At 41.8% G+C, this 20,234-nt stretch overlaps 1 protein-coding gene across 1 annotated transcript in view; it reads left to right on the forward strand.

Moving 5' to 3' along the window:
- Positions 1-15,880, forward strand: part of mast2 (microtubule associated serine/threonine kinase 2) — a 154,841-nt gene extending 138,961 nt beyond the window's left edge. Inside the window, 20 exon segments of the mRNA XM_036570645.1 lie at positions 802-903; positions 2,878-3,010; positions 3,310-3,377; positions 3,675-3,703; positions 3,705-3,779; positions 3,953-4,161; positions 4,624-4,762; positions 5,079-5,211; positions 5,298-5,463; positions 5,621-5,722; positions 6,030-6,152; positions 6,289-6,398; positions 6,521-6,675; positions 7,303-7,586; positions 7,706-7,921; positions 8,876-9,102; positions 9,208-9,330; positions 9,420-9,556; positions 9,695-9,882; positions 10,288-15,880. Coding sequence (XP_036426538.1) covers positions 802-903; positions 2,878-3,010; positions 3,310-3,377; positions 3,675-3,703; positions 3,705-3,779; positions 3,953-4,161; positions 4,624-4,762; positions 5,079-5,211; positions 5,298-5,463; positions 5,621-5,722; positions 6,030-6,152; positions 6,289-6,398; positions 6,521-6,675; positions 7,303-7,586; positions 7,706-7,921; positions 8,876-9,102; positions 9,208-9,330; positions 9,420-9,556; positions 9,695-9,882; positions 10,288-12,248 — 4,680 coding nt within the window. The 3' untranslated portion in view covers positions 12,249-15,880.
- Positions 15,881-20,234: the final 4,354 nt, after the last annotated feature.

Below are 20,234 nucleotides of genomic sequence, written 5' to 3' on the forward strand. Positions count from 1 at the left end.
CATTGACCTTAACTGAGGCAAATGAAGCCTGCAGTTCTTTACATTTTCATCTGGGTTCCTTTGTAATCTCCTGCATGAGTTGTCCATGCGCTCTTGGTGAATTTTGGTAGGCCCACAAGTCCTGGAAAGGTTTACCACCATTCTAAATTTCCTCCATTTGTGATAATGGCTCTCACTGTGGTTCACTGAAGTCCCAGAGCCTTAGCAATGCCTTTGTAACCTTTTCCAGACTGGTAGATTTCAGTGACTTTGTTATACATCTGTTTTTGAATCACTTTAGAATGTGGCATCATGTGCTGCTTTTTAAGACCTTCTATCCTGCTTTACGTTGCCAAACAGGTTCTATTTAAGTGATGTTTAGATTTAACAGGTCTGGCAGTGATCATGCCTGGGTGGGGCTAGTCAAATTGACCTCAATAATCAATTGAATTTGGTTAATGGTTGATTTAGTAGGGGGCAGTTACATTTTCACATACGGCCAGGTAGGGCTGAACAGCATTTCTGTGTTGAGTTATCTTTGTCTAATAGTAAAAGTAGTTTGATGATCAGAAACATTCAATTGTGACAAATATGCATAAATAGAAGAAATGTACGTTTTCACAGCACCGTAGGCATCATAAAACACATTTTTCTTTTCGCATCATGTGGCCTAATCTCTATTAAAATGTATTCTTATGTTGTTTGACATCTTTTAAAAATTTCCAAAATGTTCCACCACAGATGTGAGATGAAAGTGCATACAACAGTGAGTAATTATAGCCTTTTCTTTTCTGTTCTGTTCTGTTTCTTTTGTTCTCTTAGGCTCATGAGCGCTCGGAGAGTGTGGAGGTGACCTTTGTCACCCAGCTCGTCAAGAAGCTGATGATCATCATTGCTCGGCCTGCTCGGCTGCTGGAGTGCCTGGTAAGAAGCCGTCTTCAGGCTTTCAGATGCCTTATTGTTATTCTCAGTGCATTTCCACAGCTCTAACTGTTTTTCTGTAGTTAATGAAGCAAAGGCATAGACTACCGCACAGTCACAATGAAAAATCTCCTAGAAGCAAATCTGCCTAGTGAACCAAGGCCTAGCATCCAGTATTATTTATTGATTTGATGGTATGTAAAGCAGTATTCTTCTGGATTGTGTTCTGGTCACAGTTTGTGGGTTATCCTATCAAACCTAAAAGCCATTTAGTTTGTCATGAGATTTTTTTCCTACTGTGTTTGCCATTATAGTTAGAATATTCAATATTTGCCAGTTCTTATGTGATGGTCTGGAATAATAGCTTACTATACTATATTAAACTAAGCTATATTATAAAGAGAGGCTGACTTTTGAGAGCTTGTTTATGTTCATTCCACTGTGCATGTCTGAGTGAATGAGTGCTCATCCACACATACGCGCTGTGTGTGGGACAAGGCTCCATGGTCCTGCTCACTTGTGTATTTAGAGTAATCAGGTGTAGTCTGCAGTGTGACAGCATGCAGAATGGCTCTCCTCTAATGAAGCCACAGCAGCTGTTCAGCTGTACTTCTCCAGCATAAAATAAATGATGCACATTTATTGCAGAGACCAACTTGATAGTTAAAGCAAAGAAAGGGCTACAGGGTAATTGACAGTTATTTCTTTCTCTGTATTTATCTTCATTGTCTGTCAGTGATATGCTGAGGAAATTAATGTTTTAATGTTTATGAACCATTAACAAGCAAATTATGCATAATTAATACTTAGATTAACTCGGGCTATGGGATAATTCAGCCCTTTTCCTCTATATTCGTCTTGACTCTGCTCCTGATATGTGAAGGAAAGTGATCAAAGTAAAGTTTACCCGCTCACTGAGACCCTGACTACTTTTCCATCATCTGTCTTGGAGAAACGGCAGAGTTTTTCTCTCATCATGTCAGTGACAGACTGTCACACCATTTTCAGATGTTTGGAGGACTGACAGGACCTCCTGTGATAGAACATAATTCTCTTATCCAATTGTGCCATTCAGGTGGCCATGTATTACCCTTTAATGAAATAACATAGAGTTGGTGACATTTGGCTTATGTGTGTGGTAAATAGCTCTCTTTCTCTGGCCTCAGGTGCTGTCAGTAGAAACTGAGCTGCTGTTTGTTAAAATGATGAATTATGAATCTGTAATAGAGCTGTATGCAGTGAGTGTGACATTACCTTAGTAACAGCAGAGCTGTAGAGCTATTAAAAGTTCTTAGTGCACTGACTCTTATTGGATGTTGAGACTCTTCACTCGACTTTCAGCAGCCATGAAAAGAATTGGTGAGCTTCATTCCTTTAAGTTAATCACACAGTATAGTTATAAGAGAATTTAGTATTTGTTAGTCAAGTGAACTAGATGGATGAAATATATATTTGATGTCATATACATTACATTGCTGTATCTTTAGAATCTGTGTTTTTTTGTAACAAACAGAATCTGTTTTAGGGCTGGGTAGTAAATAAGTAGTAATAGTTATTACTGGGATGCAGGGATTGCTGAATAACAAGTGATATCATTAAATAACCTTAGCGCTTTCTGTTCCTGGCCGTTGATTTTGGCATCATTCTGACTCTATATTGACCATTATAGCTAAATTAAATGGCAGTAATGTTCAGGACTTGATGCCATTTATGAAGTTTATAATGATAAGCACCCAACATTAACCACCTTGAATTGTCATGATTAGGTCCAAAGACCTGCTGTGATTTCTGTGTTTGAGGGTTTGTCAGAAAAGCATTATATCTGTTTTATATGTTCTGTGAACTGTATTTTTCCATACAGTAGTTTATATCTGCATTTTTATATATAAGACTGTAAAGTATGAGTGAAAAATGTCCTGTGCCAGAACATTTGAGTGTATCTCTCTCTTTTTCTCTCTCTTTCCCTCTCTCTTGAAGGAGTTTGATCCAGAGGAGTTCTACCACCTGCTGGAAGCTGCAGAGGGCCATGCTAAGGAAGGCCATGGCATCAAATCAGACATCCCCCGCTACATCATCAGCCAGCTAGGCCTCACTAGGGACCCCCTAGAGGGTAGGACCATTTTCTATTTTCAAAAGAGCTCTGGTCTGGTCTGGTCTGGTCAGTGAGCATTGTTAGTATACTTACTTCTTTAAGCCTGGATGTTTACATTTGGTTATTTTGAATATTTTGCTCTACTGCAGCATAGTTCTAAAATGTCATCAGAATGTTATGTGACCCCGCCAATTACTTTTGGTACTTTAGGTCAGCTAAGAGCCAAATTCTAGGGTTGTGTTATAGAAGCACAGTGCACTCACAGAGTTGAAATGGTTTTAACACCTACAATTTCCTTTCCCCTTCACTGTGCTCAGAAATGGCCCAGCTGAGCAGTTATGACAGTGGAAATCCAGAAACACCTGAGACAGAGGACTCCTCAGAGGTGAGTGAAACTGGAATTTGTCACCTTTTTTGCCTGTAGTGTTTATTTCAAGTGTAGGTTGTTAAAGACCAAAGTTATCAAAGTTACTAATGGAAGGAAACAACAGCAAAAAGCGTAATGAAAATATCAAAACTACAGTAATCCTGTTGCAGACACAGATAAACTAACATATGACAGAAAATTTGGAAAGTTTAAGAAGAGCAGTGCCTTTAGCAAAGTTTAGTGAGTTAAAGAATTAACTATTAATGTCATTGCATGGGTCTCCTAAACAGTTGGGTTGTATGTGCTTTTCTTCAGAGTCGAGGTGCTACAGTACAGCCATCTCAGCCCACAGCCTAAGACCAAAACTCCAAGAGAAGAGGACTTTGAGACCATCAAACTCATCAGTAATGGAGCTTATGGGTAAGATGCGTTGTTGTTATCACTGTATTGGAAAAACAGCCATATTGCAGGCATGTTGCTAAAAACATTGTACAAATGTAAAGCAAAATTAGCCATCAAAAATGAACATAAGAGATAATTATTAAATAAATATAGGGCAATTAGAAATCTTTAAAATTGTGTCCTTCCCTTAGGGCTGTGTTTTTGGTGAGGCACAAAGAGACTCGCCAGCGTTTTGCCATGAAGAAGATCAACAAACAGAACCTGATCCTGAGGAACCAGATCCAACAGGCCTTTGTGGAGAGGGACATTCTTACTTTTGCTGAGAACCCCTTTGTTGTCAGCATGTTTTGCTCCTTTGAGACACGCAGACATCTCTGCATGGTCATGGAGTATGTTGAAGGTAAGACGTGTGTACACAGACATGCACTGTGATCAGTATACATTTCCATTCAGAAGTTTTAGCCACAATTCAATCAATTTAACTGCAGATAAATGTATAAAATGCTTCCAATATGCTAATCCTGTGCAACTTCACATGTATCAAATAATTAGATATGATTTTTTGTCCTAAAAGAGTGTTTTGGTGTCTCTGAATTATGAACATAGCTGTAAGTTATTCTAATATGACAGAGAAAGCTATGTAACACCCAAAATGAAGTCACTACGTCTTTTAATTGAAAAATGGTAATCAAATCTAAAGATGTGTTGTGTTGTCACTTGTTTTTTCCCATAATACTTCAAATATTGAATAAAACGTTTAAAATACAGTTTAGTATCTAATTTATAACTAAGTCTACACTTCCACTTCCAAACTTTTGAACTTCTAGGCTCTGTTAAACCTTGATTGTCATACTCTGTTTAGGTGGGGACTGTGCCACTTTACTGAAGCACATCGGCGCTTTACCTGTGGATATGGCACGCATGTACTTTGCTGAGACTGTGCTGGCTCTGGAATACCTGCACAATTATGGCATTGTGCACCGGGACCTCAAACCTGACAAGTAAGCCCACCTAACATGCAGGATTTGCCAGCATTTCTTCTGTACTGTTCATCAGGTATGCCCAATCCTGGTCCTGGAGCTTTACCACACTGCAGAGTTTAGATCAAATATACCTGGCTCTAATATTCAGATGCCTCTGAAATTTCATTATCTGGATCAGATGTGCTAAACTCAGCATTTGGGTAGATCTCCAGGACCAGGACTGAGAGAGAGAAAGTGACATATGACATTAAATGTGAAAGGAATACAACATAGCATTGTCTTCTTTCATACAGTAGTATGACAATAGGCGTCTGTCTTTTGTTTCCAATTTCAGTCTTCTCATCACATCAATGGGACACATCAAACTGACAGACTTTGGTCTGTCCAAGATCGGCCTGATGAGTCTCACGACTAACCTGTATGAGGGCCACATTGAGAAAGATGCCCGCGAGTTTCTAGACAAACAGGTATGGACCTCCAGCAGCTTGGTGTGTGGTTTTATGTCCTCATTTGGCTGTTCTCTAACATGCTTTTCTTTCTATTCACCCCTCAGGTGTGTGGCACCCCTGAGTACATTGCTCCAGAGGTGATCCTCAGACAAGGTTATGGGAAACCTGTGGACTGGTGGGCCATGGGTGTCATTCTATATGAGTTTTTGGTAGGCTGTGCCCCTTTCTTCGGAGATACTCCTGAGGAACTGTTTGGACAAGTCATCAGTGGTTAGTACCACAAAGAAAAGCATCCACTGTAGTTCTGCTAGTTTATTTCTTACTCACCATAGAATGTAATGTTGATTTAATGTAGAACTTTTACTGCTTTATACACCACCTTCTAAGTTTAATCAATCTTGGCTGATCTCTTTTGTGCTTGCTGTAGATGAGATAATCTGGCCTGAGGAAGATGAAGCTCTACCACCAGATGCTCAAGATCTCATTTCCAAACTGCTCCGACAAAACCCACTTGAGCGATTAGGAACAGGTGTGCCCACAGCATACATATATAATAATTGTGCCCTTAGTCTAATGAGTTTTTTTCTATTGTATAGACTTGTCTTATGTTTACCTTTGTTGGAAAACTGTAGAAAACTTTGACCTTGACATTCTGTGTTCTTTTTGATCTTGGGGAAAGATCTTTTTGATTTTGTTGTGCTTCGCATCTGTTCTTTTGCTCTTGGGGAAAGGATCTGAGCAATGACAGAGAAACAGAGATAGTGAGAAGGAAGACAGTGCCTGGAGGTACTAACTGAAAATAAACTGTGTCCCTCTCTCTGTCTTTCTCACTGAAGGAAGTGCATTTGAGGTGAAGCAGCACAGATTCTTCACGGATTTGGACTGGAACAGTCTTCTGAGACAGAAAGCTGAGTTTATTCCTCAACTTGAGTCTGAGGATGATACCAGCTACTTTGACAGTAAGCCTGCAATTATCCTAGTGTATCACATTTTTCCACCAAGAACAAGAATTCAGCACTACTTGTGGGAAAAGTTTTTCTTCCTCACTCACTCATGCACACATGCGCATATTTCACACTTTCTCTCTTTCTGTAGCTCGCTCAGATAGGTATCACCATGTGGACTCTGATGAAGAGGAGGATACAAATGATGATGAGCATGTGGAAATCCGCCAGTTCTCCTCTTGCTCGCCACGATTCAGCAAGGTACTACCTAACCACATTACTAACTTTACTGATTTGTATTGCATCTCTGGGTGTGCAATGACATCTAGAGAAGCTCAACAGGACCCTGATGCAGTGTGTGTGTGTGTGCGCGTTATGTTCAGGTGTACAGCAGTATGGAGCGTCTGACCCTGCATGAGGAGAAGCGCACTCCTCCTCCCACCAAACGCAGTCTAAGTGAGGAAGGTGCTGAGCGCATTGACAGCCTCAGTGGCCTTAAGTCTCGTGACCGCAGCTGGCTGGTGGGCTCACCTGAGATGTATGTGCTCCAGTTAATTTTTGACTGTTACCTTGATGCTGTGTACCACAACAAATAGTTAACAAAGTTGATTAATCATTGCTATAATTATTTATCGAGATAAATAAACTTTACTTTTATTTAACTAACAAGGACACATTGTTATGTATCATTAATGCAAACCACTGTTCTGAAGAATAACCAAAAGCTGTTAGAGTGCTAATGGCACCCTCTTGTGTTAAAGTTTTCATCTACTAAATGTGAGTGAATGTGAGTGAGTTTCAAGCCAGGTCCATGAGGTGCTTTGCATCTAAAAAAAACAAAAGCTGCTCTATAAAGTTCTCTATATGTTCACATGGACACAGTCATTCCAGCAGATTGCAATACACTACAGACGCATCGGGGCTCATATAGCTAGTGTTTCGCTTTACCATAAAAAAATCTTGGCTTGTGACTGAATGTTTTGAACATCAGGAACAGAGAACATGAGGGAAGAATATAGAAACAACACATAATTGATTGATAGATTTGTTGATTATATAAATAAGCGTTGCAGCTTAGGTCAGTGTGAGTAATGAACTGTAATGAACTGCTGAAGCCATTTGAGAGTAATCTATATAGTAATGTAATGTGTATGTTTATCTCCAGCCTGCGTAAACGCCTCTCTGTGTCAGAGTCTTCGCACACTGAGAGTGACTCCAGCCCCCCTCTGACAGTGCGGCGCCGCTGCTGCTCAGCCATCATCGAGATGCCTCGCTTTGCCATCTCCAGCGAGGAGGAAGGTGCGAGAAAGACTCCAGTCAGGGGGCCACGCAGTGAAGAGCTACCGTCCGCCATCCCAGAATTACCTGTGGAGAGGGAGCTCAAACTGGATGAGTCTCCAACCACACCAGGGTCCACCTCCAGCCAAACTAGCCGAGCCACACTCACACGTTAGTGCACTTCTTACTCCCTTAAAAAATGTTCTCTTGCAGTTTGAAACAAAAATACAACAGCTCAGAACGTTCACAGCACTAATGAGGAATGTATTATGTTATGCGTCTGCGTATAGCTGGTAGTTCTGGCGATGTTGGGGATCGAGGCTCTCCTCGTTGCAGCAGTACTGATGGAGCAGATAACTTCACTCCAAAAGCCATCAGTGACCTAGCCGCTCGCAGAGCTCGCCACAGACTCCTGTCAGGAGACACAGAGAAACACACATCAAGACCCCTCAACAAGGTCATCAAATCAGCCTCAGCCACCACTCTGTCTCTCATGATCCCTGCAGGTTAGTAGCTGCATTTATGGACCAAGGGGACTAAAGGGCTTTCAGCATGTAAATGGTGTTTTGCATACACTGATTTACACTACAGGGCAAAAGTATTAAGGAAAGCAGTGGCTTTTAAAGTTACAAATTTAACAAAAGTTATTTTTTCTGCAAACAATCCATTGGTTTGCAGTGATGTAATCTTACTACAATGTAAAAGCCTTCACACTCTTTACTGATGACAGTCCCTTACATAGACCACTTTTTACAAACGTCTAGTGTAACACATCTAATTAACCATCTTTTTGCAAGAATCAAGAGTTTCTGATTATGAAAATTGGGTGTATATGAATAAGGCTGCAATATAATCGCCAGGAAATCAAAGAATAAGCAAAACAGAATAAGAAACACTTAGTTTTGCCTGTGCTGTGTATAGTAAACTTTATAGAGCCCATGTAATATAATGTAAATGCAGAATGTAAATATTGTAAAAATTTCAAAATATAACATTCACTATCCTGTCCATACAGTCCATATTTGGAAACTAAGCTGCAAATACAGTCCGTTTTTAATTCTGTTATGTCATGAAAACCGACACCTTCACATACATTCACCTATTCAGCCTACAGCAGTTTATTGCCAAGCAGTCACGCTGAAGTGTTTCAGCCCAGACTGCTGTTTTGAATGAGCAACAGAACAGGGCAGCCAATTGAAACAGAGCTCATTTACATATGTCAGCACAGTAGCAGAAACAGCCTGTTTAATATGGATGAATCAGTTATCATGTAGAATTAATTATGGCTGTTTTTGATACGCAAACATTATGTATAAGGAAAATTTAAGGATATGGACCCTTTAAACAATTCTAGTAGTTTATTTTCATTTTATTGAAAATACATATAAATGCATTATGTTTCAGAAATTAATGGTGTCTGTTTTTGTTTTCTTTCCCACTCACTCTTACCTTGGTTTCAGACCACCATGGAGCATCTCCTCTGGCCAGCCCCATGTCTCCTCACTCTCTTTCCTCCAACCCCTCATCTCGGGACTCTTCTCCCAGCAGGGACCTTTCCCCTGCTGTCTGCAGCGTCAAACCTGCCATCGTTATCCACAGAGCGGGCAAGAAGTATGGTTTTACCCTGCGGGCCATCCGTGTCTATATGGGAGACACAGACATCTACACCGTACACCACATGGTCTGGGTGAGTGCTTTAGTGGAGGTGGTGTACTAAGTGGATATACAGAAAAGTGCTGCTGAAAGAGTAGGCAAGAAAAAAAGCAATGTGTAATGTGATGCTTTTATCCAGCATGTGGAGGAAGGAGGACCAGCCCATGAGGCAGGCCTAAGAGAGGGAGATCTCATCACACATGTTAATGGAGAGCCAGTCCATGGCCTTGTACACACTGAAGTCGTAGAACTCATCCTCAAGGTGTGTTCTCACAAACACTCTCTCACTGTAGTATGTCAAGTACTTTCACAAGGATAATGCATTTAAAACCTACATTCTTCATCTTACAGAGCGGTACGAAGGTGTCTATCTCTGCCACACCTTTTGAGAATACATCAATTAAGGTGGGTCCTGCCCGCAAAACCAGCTACAAGTCTAAAATGGCCCGACGCAACAAGAAGACCAAAACCAAAGAGGGACAGGACAGGTTTGAATTCATTACTTTTCTCATGAGATATTTTATCTGTTCAGTCTTGGTTCTTCATGAGTGAAAACTGCTTGCTTTCTCTGCAATGGTTGAGAAGTAAATGTGTATATGTACATTGTGTGTCTGTGGGTCCTCCAGCAGTAAGAAGCGGAACTCCCTGTTTAGGAAGATCACTAAGCATGCGTCCCTGCTTCACACCAGTCGCAGTCTGTCGTCCCTGAACCGTTCTGTCTCCTCAGGAGAGAGTGTGCCTGGCTCTCCCACACACATGTCCCCTCGCTCCCCTACACAGGGCTACCGCTCCACACCGGACTCGGCTCACTCTGGTAAAGTTTTCAGTCTGTACTGTAGCAACACCACACTATTAAGTCACTTACTTTTATCATGTTTTAGAGTTCTTGAACTGTATTGTGACTGATCAACCACCATGTTTTAATAATGGTGTAAAAGGTTAACATATTATTGGTTGAATGTTGATGTTGTTCAGGGGCTCACTCCATTCTGAGTGTATGTGCTGGCAAGTTTCAGGATATTTATTTTGGACAAGTTTTTTAAGATTCTTTTAAATTCAATTCTTATTCTGTATTTTTCCTTGCATGGCTCTGTGCATTTTGAAAATACCTCCCAGCTAAGCTGGTGATAAACTGGGGGCAAAAGCAAGTGGTCTTCATTAAATGCTGTTACTCCTATGTGAACCTTGGCTCATAAACTGTTTTCTTTTGTTTTTCCAGTTGGTGGAAATTCCTCTCAGAGCAGCTCTCCCAGCTCCAGCGTTCCAAACTCTCCTGCCAGCTCTGGCCAGATCCGCCCAAGTTCCCTGCATGGCCTTGCCCCAAAGCTACAGCGCCAGTACCGCTCCCCTCGCCGCAAGTCTGCTGGTAACATCCCCCTCTCACCACTGGCCCGCACACCCTCCCCCACGCCCCAGAGCACTTCCCCTCAGCGCTCCCCTTCACCCCTGCCTAGCCACCCGCTGGTCAGTTCCTCCATCGGCCAGTCTTTCCCCGTCAAGCTTCACTCTTCTCCTCCATTGGTGCGGCAGATCGCCCGGCCGAAGAGCGCAGACCCCCCTCGCTCTCCACTCCTCAAACGCGTGCAGTCTGCTGAGAAGTTAGCGGCCTCTCTCTCTTCCTCCTCATCATCCCCCTCTCCCTCCTCAGCGGGGGATAAGAAGCTGCCTGTGGGTGCTAGCCGCAAGCACAGCTTAGACATCTCTCACTCAGAATTTAAGAAGGAGATGCTCCAGCGGGACCCGAGCCTGCAGAGCCTGCAGGAGTCCGCTAGTGAGACCCTGCTGGGAGGGAGGGTGTCTCCAGCAGAGAAGGGCAGCCTGCAGAAGCACTCGGCCCGCAAGCTGAGCAGGCAGGAAGGCCCTGACTCCGGAGCAGGCTCTATGGGGTTGGCTCCTGGCAAGAGCAAGCTAAAGGACAAGCTGTCCGCTATCCGGCAGGACCGTGCAGAGCGCCGAGAGTCTCTGCAGAAACAAGACGCCATCCATGAGGTGGATTCGTCTGAGGATGAGACAGATGAGGGGTCGGAGGATAGTCAGGATGGACGCAGGACAACTTTTGTCCATCCTAGCCACATACTTCGGCCCACGACTGTGATGGGATCGCCCCATGCTATCAGGATGGGGCCTGCTGCTTTACCCAGTCTGTCTGTGACTCCTTCCACATTAGCTCAGCCAGGCTCTCCTCAGCTCAGTCAAGGACTACCAGCCCAACAAACTCAAGCTATATCTCTGGCACGGCCACAGGCTGAAGTGAAAGCCTCAGAGCAGAAACTCTGCCAGACCCCAATATCTACTCCCACTCCTGCCTCTACCTCAACACTAGCAGAAAATTCCAGCGACAGAGGGGGAAGGATTCCAGATTCTTTGTCCAGTGCTAAAACTAGCGCTCCTCAGCCAAGCCCTCTGATTAGCACCTTTTCTACTCCTGGCAGTGCATTTACCACTGTCAGCAAAGACCCCTTCCTCAAACCCACAGCACCCCCTCTAGACCGGAGGACCTCCAAAGCTGCTGAGCCCAGGGCCAAAGTGAGCAGCAAACAAGAGCCCAGCACAGTGCCAACAGCGGCCAGAGAATCTCCAGTGTCCACTACGCCAACTGGAGGCATCACCAAGGAGATGAAGGAGGCGGACAACCGGAGGCAAGCAGCCGCTGCAGCTGCTGCTGCCGCCGCCACATCCTCCACCTCTATACCCACTGAGAGTGGAGTGGATAAAGTGGTTTCTCAGCTGGCTACGGTGGCCAAGAGTGTGCTGGGCCCAGTGAAGCTCAACATACCAGGGACCAAAGAAGCCCATGAGAGGAGCAAGGAGCCAAGGCCCCAGGCAGAAGCACACCCAAAAAGCAAAGAGCCTCGTTTGGACCGTTCTGGAACTCCGGACACAATGTTTCCATCTGTAGCTTCTGCCTCCCAAACAGGGCGAGTGCCTGAATCGCCCTCTAGACAGCCATCTACCAAATCTGAGCCACCCTCCACTTCTCAGAGGCCACTGGAGCTTCCAGGAGCTTCAAAGAGGCCCTCTGCCCTGAAAGATTGCTCCCAAACCACAGAAGAGCCACAGGACAGGCCGGGAACTCCACGCAGCAGCGCCCCCCTGAGGCCTGGACCTGAAGCACAGTCCCAGAGCCAGGCTAAACCCAGCTCCTCCACACCACAAGACAAATCCAGCAAGAAGACGTAGCAGCCTTGCACAGAAAAATAACAGTTAGAAAAACTTATTTCAAACCTCAACACTTGCATGTTTGAAAATTAAAAAAAAAAAAACTGAAGCATACTCTCAGTCCACACTAACCAGGAAAGCAAAGAGGTAAAAGAAGATACAGACAAGGGAGTCTAGCAACTTGATTCTGGATTGTTCTATACTGTGTGATTCATACTTTAACAGGGGCTTTGTATTGTTTTTATTTTTCCCTTTTTGCCTTTTCACAACATTTGCTTTTATTAAATTCACATTTTTTGGCAAAAAAGGAAATTATGGGGCTAGAAATAAACAGTTAAATGAGAAAATTCATACTGCCACATTCAGTACCTCCATATGATTAGGCTCTCTGCTTTTTCTGTTAGAGTTCTCGTTGTGCCTTAACAGACTTCAAAAACTCACCTGTTAAGTCCCTCTGCTGTTCATTCATGGGGGTAAGATGTATCTCAGCAATAAACATAGCGTATGCTTAGCAATTTGTATAAAAAAACATCAACTTAATGTCGTAGCACCCTACAATAGTTGGCTAAAACCAAACCTCATTTTTCATTTGTCTCTCTAGCACCAGTTTTCAATTTTTAGGTACTAAATTGCGTGATTTGTAGGCCTGGGACACTGCTTGTCATCTTGTGTCACAGTGAGAGCACAAAATAAGGCTTGTTATCTTAGACAAAAAAATAAAAAATCCATTTTGATTTCACTTCCCAAAAAGAAGCTTGAATACAACATGTTGAAAACAGTAGGTTTCAGAGGTCAGAATAAAATTTTATGTTCTGTGAATTTTATGAATTGAAGACTACACTTCTTTCACTTGTGAGTCGTTACTCTAAAAAGTCAAGCTGTCTAGTTTTAGCCCAGCATGTAAATCTTTGAAAATGTATCTGGCATTTACTGTTGGTTATTAGTGATAGTTAAATTACTGGGCATTTGTACATGCTGGATGTAAAGATGAATGTATGTGGTGGCATGTGCTAGTTACTGTCTGACTTTAATGCCTGTACACATGGCACTCACACTACTGAAATGCTATTGCAAGGAACCGGATTGAAAATGTTTTGTTTTTATTTCTAGCCCCTGCTCTCTTTTTTTATCAATAACAACTAAATTGTTTTTATTTTTAATATCTGGACCAACTTGCTGTGTTCTTTCTGTATATTAGCCACTAATCTTTTAAGGTTAGAAGACTTGTACATGCTTGTTAATGAGTGAGTGAGTGTGTATGTGAGTGATAGTGTGTATGTATGTGCTTATATAAATGAATATTTAAAGTTCTGTTGTGGTGTCAGTTTTATAACCAGTGGCATTGGGAGGGTGTCTTAGATTAGTGTCCTGTCTTTGCCATGTTAGCTCTGTCTGATTTAGCCTTTTTGTGAAAAGCAGGCGAAAATGTATTTGCACAGTCCCTTTTTACTTTGTGTCATATAAATATGAAAACTAATAAAATACAGTCCAATCAGATCCCAGGCTTTGTTGGGGTCTTGAGGGGTTTGACCAATCATTTAACCCCTTGTCATATCATATTGCTACTGTACATTGATGTGTTCACACCACCATGCGTTCAAAAAAAAAACGGTAGATGCCTGTGGAAACTATAGGTCTCGTATTGCCCCTGTTCACATCTTCACAGCGTACTGAATGCTTTTTTTCTATTGCCTTTGAATGTTACCTAATGATTAGTGAATATTCCTAGTGAATAGTCCAGTGTTAAACGGGGATATTTTGGTGTGATGTTAAATATCCTTTCCAATCCAAGAGAATCTCTTGATTTAAGACCAGTCTTGAAAGTAACCTTCTTCACTGCCCCTTGCAACCCTACTTTATAGATTTCTGCCCTCTTCCTTTGGTTCTCTTTATATATGACCCATAATGACTATTAAAATCACATGATAGTAGGTACAGTTACGCGCTACAGTCATAAATGTTCCGTCCATATGAACTGTGAATGGAGGTCTTGCACATTTTTGCATTTTTAAATCTTAAGGAATCGAAAGCTGTTGATAGCTTTTTGAGCCTGAAGCTTGATTCCTGACCTGGAACACCACAATTGAACTTGTGAATTACAGTACAACATGGGCACCAAGCAAGAAGTAAGGTTTCACACATTTGATTGTATTTCAGAGATGGCATTTTTCTGTATGTACAGCTAGATTTTGAAGTAGTATGTAAGAGTATATTGTTAAGGAGGATGCTTATCTGTCATGCACCGAAGTGGCTCTTTTATGGCTCCACAGCTTAGTAAAGGCTGAATCCCTACACACAGCAAGCTATAAAACCCTGTCCCTTCCAGGGGGCTGTTAAAATGCAAACCTTTGAGCAAGCTTAACAGTAGACTTAATCTTAAAGCTAAATTCACTTTGACTAGACTAAAAGTAGGAAAATGGCCTCAGATACACCTGCAATGGGTGAAGTTTGATAGAACCTGATAAAAAAAAATCTAGTATATTTTGATGTATACAGTGGTACATTAGAGTGTATGGCAGGTCAGTGAACTGCTGGGTCATTGTCTCTTATATTACAAAGACTTCACAATGGGCCATGTTGTCGAGATTTGCGTTGTCATAGCAAAAAGTCTGCATAACACTTCACTGTAGGGCAGTGTTCATAAAGCTACATAAGCCGTCCATGGTGTTTGACATATAAAGGCTTATTCCAGCAAGTGTTGGTTCATATAACACTTTCTGGTAAAATTGACTAAAGCAGCCTTTATGACAACCGATGACCGATGGCTTTACATGTAGCTTTACGAATGCCATGCTTTGGTAAAGTGTTAACAAGTCTGCTTTATAGTTCTTAGCCTGTGGTTAAGCATTATAATTACACACTATTATTGTAATGTATAAGCCAGTTTTCTTAAGTACAGCTAAAAAAAATAATTATTAAGAGCTAGATTTAGGAGATGGTTGTGCTCTAAATTAATTGACATCTAAAGAATGTTATGTATTGAAACTGGGTGGTAATTGCGCTCCAGTGCACGCTCATATGAAAATTACAACAGTGATGATGGTTGGACCATTTGTTGGGATTTAGTAAACAGTCAGGATCTTGAGATGGCCATTTAAGTCTTGCAGCCATATCCCATTTGGACAGTCATCTCTGCATAACAGCAAACCACTAGAGCACACACATTGTTTACTCACTGTTGCTAGAAATCAGTGAATACACATATAACCACTGACTTATTATGCTCCCTAATGCCCTTTACATGTACAGAACTCACAAATGTTAGTAAGAACCTGTCTAGTGTACAGAATGTAGTCACAGTCTCGCAGAGGTAGAGCTAATTACATTTAAAAGAGCATCTAGGCTGCCACAGTCACAACACTTAGTGAAATGGGATCATGACTGGACAGAGCAGGTGCTCAGCCGAAGCAGACTTCTCCAGAACGTGGTGGGGTCCATAGTAGATATCTTACGTTGTCCGTGTGTATGCTGTGTTTGTCCTCTGGGGCTGAGATGGACAGGGGTTGTACAGTAAGGAATGAACAGAAATGGGCTGAGGAAGAAAAAAAAAACTGCTAGTTAAACCAGTGCAATATCTTTTTATTTTCTCTTGTGGTAAGACGCATGTTTGTTGTAACTCCTTACTCCTTCCTTATGGACAATAAAGTTTTTTTTTTAAGGAAATCTGTACTCTTGCTTGTTTTTGTAAGTATGTTAAACAACTGTTGTGTGAAATGCATTAAATGTCATTAAACTGATGTGGCCAGTTGTAATGTAGTCTTGTTAAAAAGACTGTTTAAACTGTTTATTCCACTAATGGGGTCTCCACTAGCAAAATGAACAACAATGTCACAAGGCTGGTTAACATAGCTCACTAAAAATGGCCAGCGTTTGATTTAGGGTGCATTGTAAGTCATTAGAATTTGAGTGTGGTCTTCTGCGTGGATTAATCCAAAACCTTTTCAGCTTCAGGTATGCTGATAACTCTGACTGATTTACTGCCCGTGCCGTTCTCACTGCAAGTTTGTTTGTATGGATGAAGCTCCATCACTTCAGAGAATGCAGGTCCACTGCTCCACAGCACGATGCTGGGGGACTTTATTGACATTGTGCATGATGATTTTAGGCTCATTCGCAGCTGCTTCACAACGTCCCAATCTTTTGGCAATATTTTTTTATGGAGATTATAAGACCTGTGTCAGCAGTGGGTGCACCCTAAAGTAGCTGAATTCTCTAAATGTTGCGCTGGTACGAGTGGATCAGACACAGCAGTGCTGCTGGAGTTTTTAAACACCTCAGTGTCACTGCTGGACTGAGAATAGTCCACCAACCAAAAACATCCAGCCAACAGTATCCTGTGACCACTGATGAAGAACTAGAGGATGACCAACACAAACTGTGCAGCAACAAGTGAACCACTCTCTCTTCTCTAAGGACTGCATCTGACTACATCTACATGGTGGAGCAATAAGGTAGGTGTATCTAACAGAGTGGACAGCGTGTGGACGCAGTGTTTAAAAACTCCAGTCGTACCAGCACAACACACACTAACACACCACCGTGTCAGTCACTGCAGTGCTGAGAATGATCACCACCCAAATAATACCTGCTCTGTGGGGGTCCTGTGGGGGTCATGACCACTGAAGAACAGGGTAAAAGGGGGTTAACAAAGTATGCAGTGAAACAGGTGGACTACAGTCTGTAACTGTAGTACTAAAGAGTTCATCTATATGATAAGGAGTGTAGATACAATGTATAAGTGGACAGTTGATGTAGTTCTAAACCTCTCCAGCCCTGCCAGCCTGCTGTATGTGAGAATGTATGCGTGCATATCTAACAGAAAGACAACAGACCTGACCTCTCCTACTGAAGGGCCTCCCATGAGGTGCAGTTTTCTGATGAGAAGCAGTGGGAGGTGGAGCTCTGACAAGGCAAGTGTCTCCCTCCTCTTTTTTTTTATCAGCCCCTCTCTCTCCCTCCGTCTCTGCTACTCTCTTCCTGACAGGCGGTGCTGCTGGTGATGGATTGCTGGCTGCCTCTGTATCTGACACCTGCTCTACATGACCAGGGCAAACTCATTCCAGTCCAGCTCCTCTCTCCGTGCAGGCCCGGCCTGGCCCCCACTGCCTGACAACCGCCTAATGGGGGGCCTGTGCCAAATAGGCTTCAGTAGAGAGTGAAAGGCAGGGTCTCTGGGGCTCGATAAGTTCTCCCTCATTTCTGAATTTATTTTACCCCTGTGAGCTCACTCCTGCTTGTGGGTTAAAAAAAAAACTACTAGGAGTGTAAATCTCTGAACTTGATTCAGTTTTATTACAGTTCTTTTGGAAATGATCCAATGCATCATACGATCACTTTATTTAATGTGTTTTGGCAAAATCCAGAATCCTTTTTTAAAATTCACTGAATACCTGAATACACAAATTGTACAGCAGTGTAATATAGACAAAACAGTACACTAAAGTGTTTATAGGTGTGTGTGTGTATGTGTGTGTGTATATATATATATATATATATATATATATATATATACACACACACACACACACACACACACACACACCAGGGCCATTTCTGAACATTTAGGGTCTCACTTCAAGGAGATTTGCAGGGATATTTTTCCACACCTCCAAAGTTCAGTCTTAGAAGTTGGTTGCATTTTCTGTTTTTCACAATCCAGGTAATCCCAAATACATCCAGTGATGTTGAGATGTGGGGTGTTCAGTCCATTGTTAGAAGAACACCTTAAAGTTCTTTTTTTGGTTTGCAAATGATCTTTTTTGGTCTATTTCCTTCAGTCAGTAACAGCTTCTTTCTCACTCATAGTGTTGAGTTGTCTTCTCACAGTGGATGGACAGAAACACCTGTGGAGTTTTCAGATCTGAAGCAAGAGTGGAGCTTGATTTTCTCCTCTCTTAAGGATGAAAGCTTTAAGTGCTGTTTATCTGATGATGACAGTTGTGGTGGTCTAACAGTTCTCACGGTTGTTACGAGTTCCATTTTCTCTTTTATTTGAACTGCAGTTTTGGAAAATATTGTTTTTTTCATTTATTTTCTATTGACTTTCCTCATCCTTTGGCAAGTGGATATTTTTATATCTGATCTGTAACTGGTTGGTTTTTAGACTGCAAGGATAGAAGAGATAAATAGGCAGTAGGGTGCACAAAAGTGCACAGTGGACAAATTACATACTGATAGATTTAATATTATATTTGGTGTTTGAAGCTCTGTGTCATGTTCCAATTATTTCCTGTTTTTTTCTGACACTGAGAAATGAGTAACTTAAAACGACATAGATAAACAGGAAAGTAGACCTCAAACATTTCTATATACAGATATAAATTACATATGGATATTTAACCGGCATGTGCATCTTTTCTGCTTTTTTTGAAGTCATTTGTGGTTTTTCATGAGATATTATCAGCAAAATCAGGGGCCTTAAGCTGATTTTTATTTTTACCCCTGTCCCCTCCAGGGCTCTGTACTAAACAACTGCTTACAGCAAAAACTTTCCAAATTGATGCTTAATACATTGATGCATTGTAACACCCTCACTGCCTTCACAACTGTGGCTTGATTTCTTCTTAGCAGCGTCCTGACTGCTCAGTGTCTGTTTGGAGGCCTGAGAGGAGGTGCCTATTAGTAGTTTCTCCTGGACGCTGTGCTTATTCTGCTTAAACACACTGCAGACCATCTGGTCCTGTATCAGCACTTTTGGGGCTTCTTCTCCCTGCATGTTTAACAGTAGTTAGCATGTAAACAGGTGCATCATTCTAAACTCCTTATTCTAAACTGCATTGTGTTCTACATGTTTTAATACATGTTTTAATCTTTAGTCCTGCCTGAAATTAGCCATTAGCGATTAGCTCCACCTGGCTCCAGCATGACAGAGAGGAATGGCAGGCTGCTAGCAGTGCTGAGGGCTAATTGTTCTCCATGGCAGCAGGTGCCATAAATTTAATGAGCCTTATTCTGTGTGATATATGTGTAGGCTACTGTACACATACACATGCAGTGTGTACAGTGTGGAGGCTTGATAGCTGCCAGGCTAATAGTGTGTGAAAATGCAGTTGAGTGAATGAAGGAGAGCCATAAATTAGCAGGTGTTGCTGAGAGAGAGGTGTAGGGTTTGGGCCTGATGCAGTGGAAATGACAGAAGGAATGATAAAGTGGTGATATGTGCTGATTCTGTGCTGTTTCATTATCCTGGTTTTGGAATGTAGCTGAAGTGCTGTTTACTGATTTCTTTTCTTTTGACTCTAGTTAATTCAGTTCAGAGCAGTGCCAGTGGTTCCCTCCTCAAAGCCTTTTCTTGTTGTAAGCAGTGTATGCAGTAGCTTCAGGCCCCTGAGCCCTGCAAGCATGTAGCTTTTTTGTTTGTTTGTTTGTTTGTTTTTAAACATTATATAGGCTCATAAATATCTTATAAAGACTTCACTGAGAAAAGGAAATGAACAAAGCTTCCAACAATTAGAAAAGCATGAAGAAAGAACAGAGTATTATTTATGTAGAACATATTTGATGTATTATTCTTATGTATTTATAGAGATTTTTTTATTTATATTTGTTCTGTTTGCACTAAAGTTCATTTTTATATTGTATTTAGCATTTATTAAAGTTCTTTGTGATCAAAATGATGGAGATTTTGTAGGTAAGCATATTTAAGATATCAAACATTAAATGAAAATTAAATGTAAAAATCTGAAATGGCTGAAATGAGTGCTAGGTTTACAATTAACCCTTTCTGCCGACCTTGTGGTTGAATGGAATGGATTCATAAAACAAGACAGTTATTTTTAACACGCAAACCCTCTAAGCCGCTTATCCTTCTGGTTTGCGGGGGGAGCTGGAGCCTATCCCAGCAGTCATTGGGCAGAAGGCAGGATACACCCTGGACAGGTCACCAGTCCATCGCAGGGCAGACAGATAGATACATTCACATAGGGGCAATTTAGCATGTCCAATTAGCCTGACCACATGTCTTTGGACTGTGGGAGGAAACCCACACAGACACAGGAAGAAACTCCA

The sequence above is a fragment of the Colossoma macropomum genome, unplaced genomic scaffold (assembly GCF_904425465.1).
Source record: "Colossoma macropomum unplaced genomic scaffold, Colossoma_macropomum, whole genome shotgun sequence".
Taxonomy (NCBI): domain Eukaryota; kingdom Metazoa; phylum Chordata; class Actinopteri; order Characiformes; family Serrasalmidae; genus Colossoma; species Colossoma macropomum.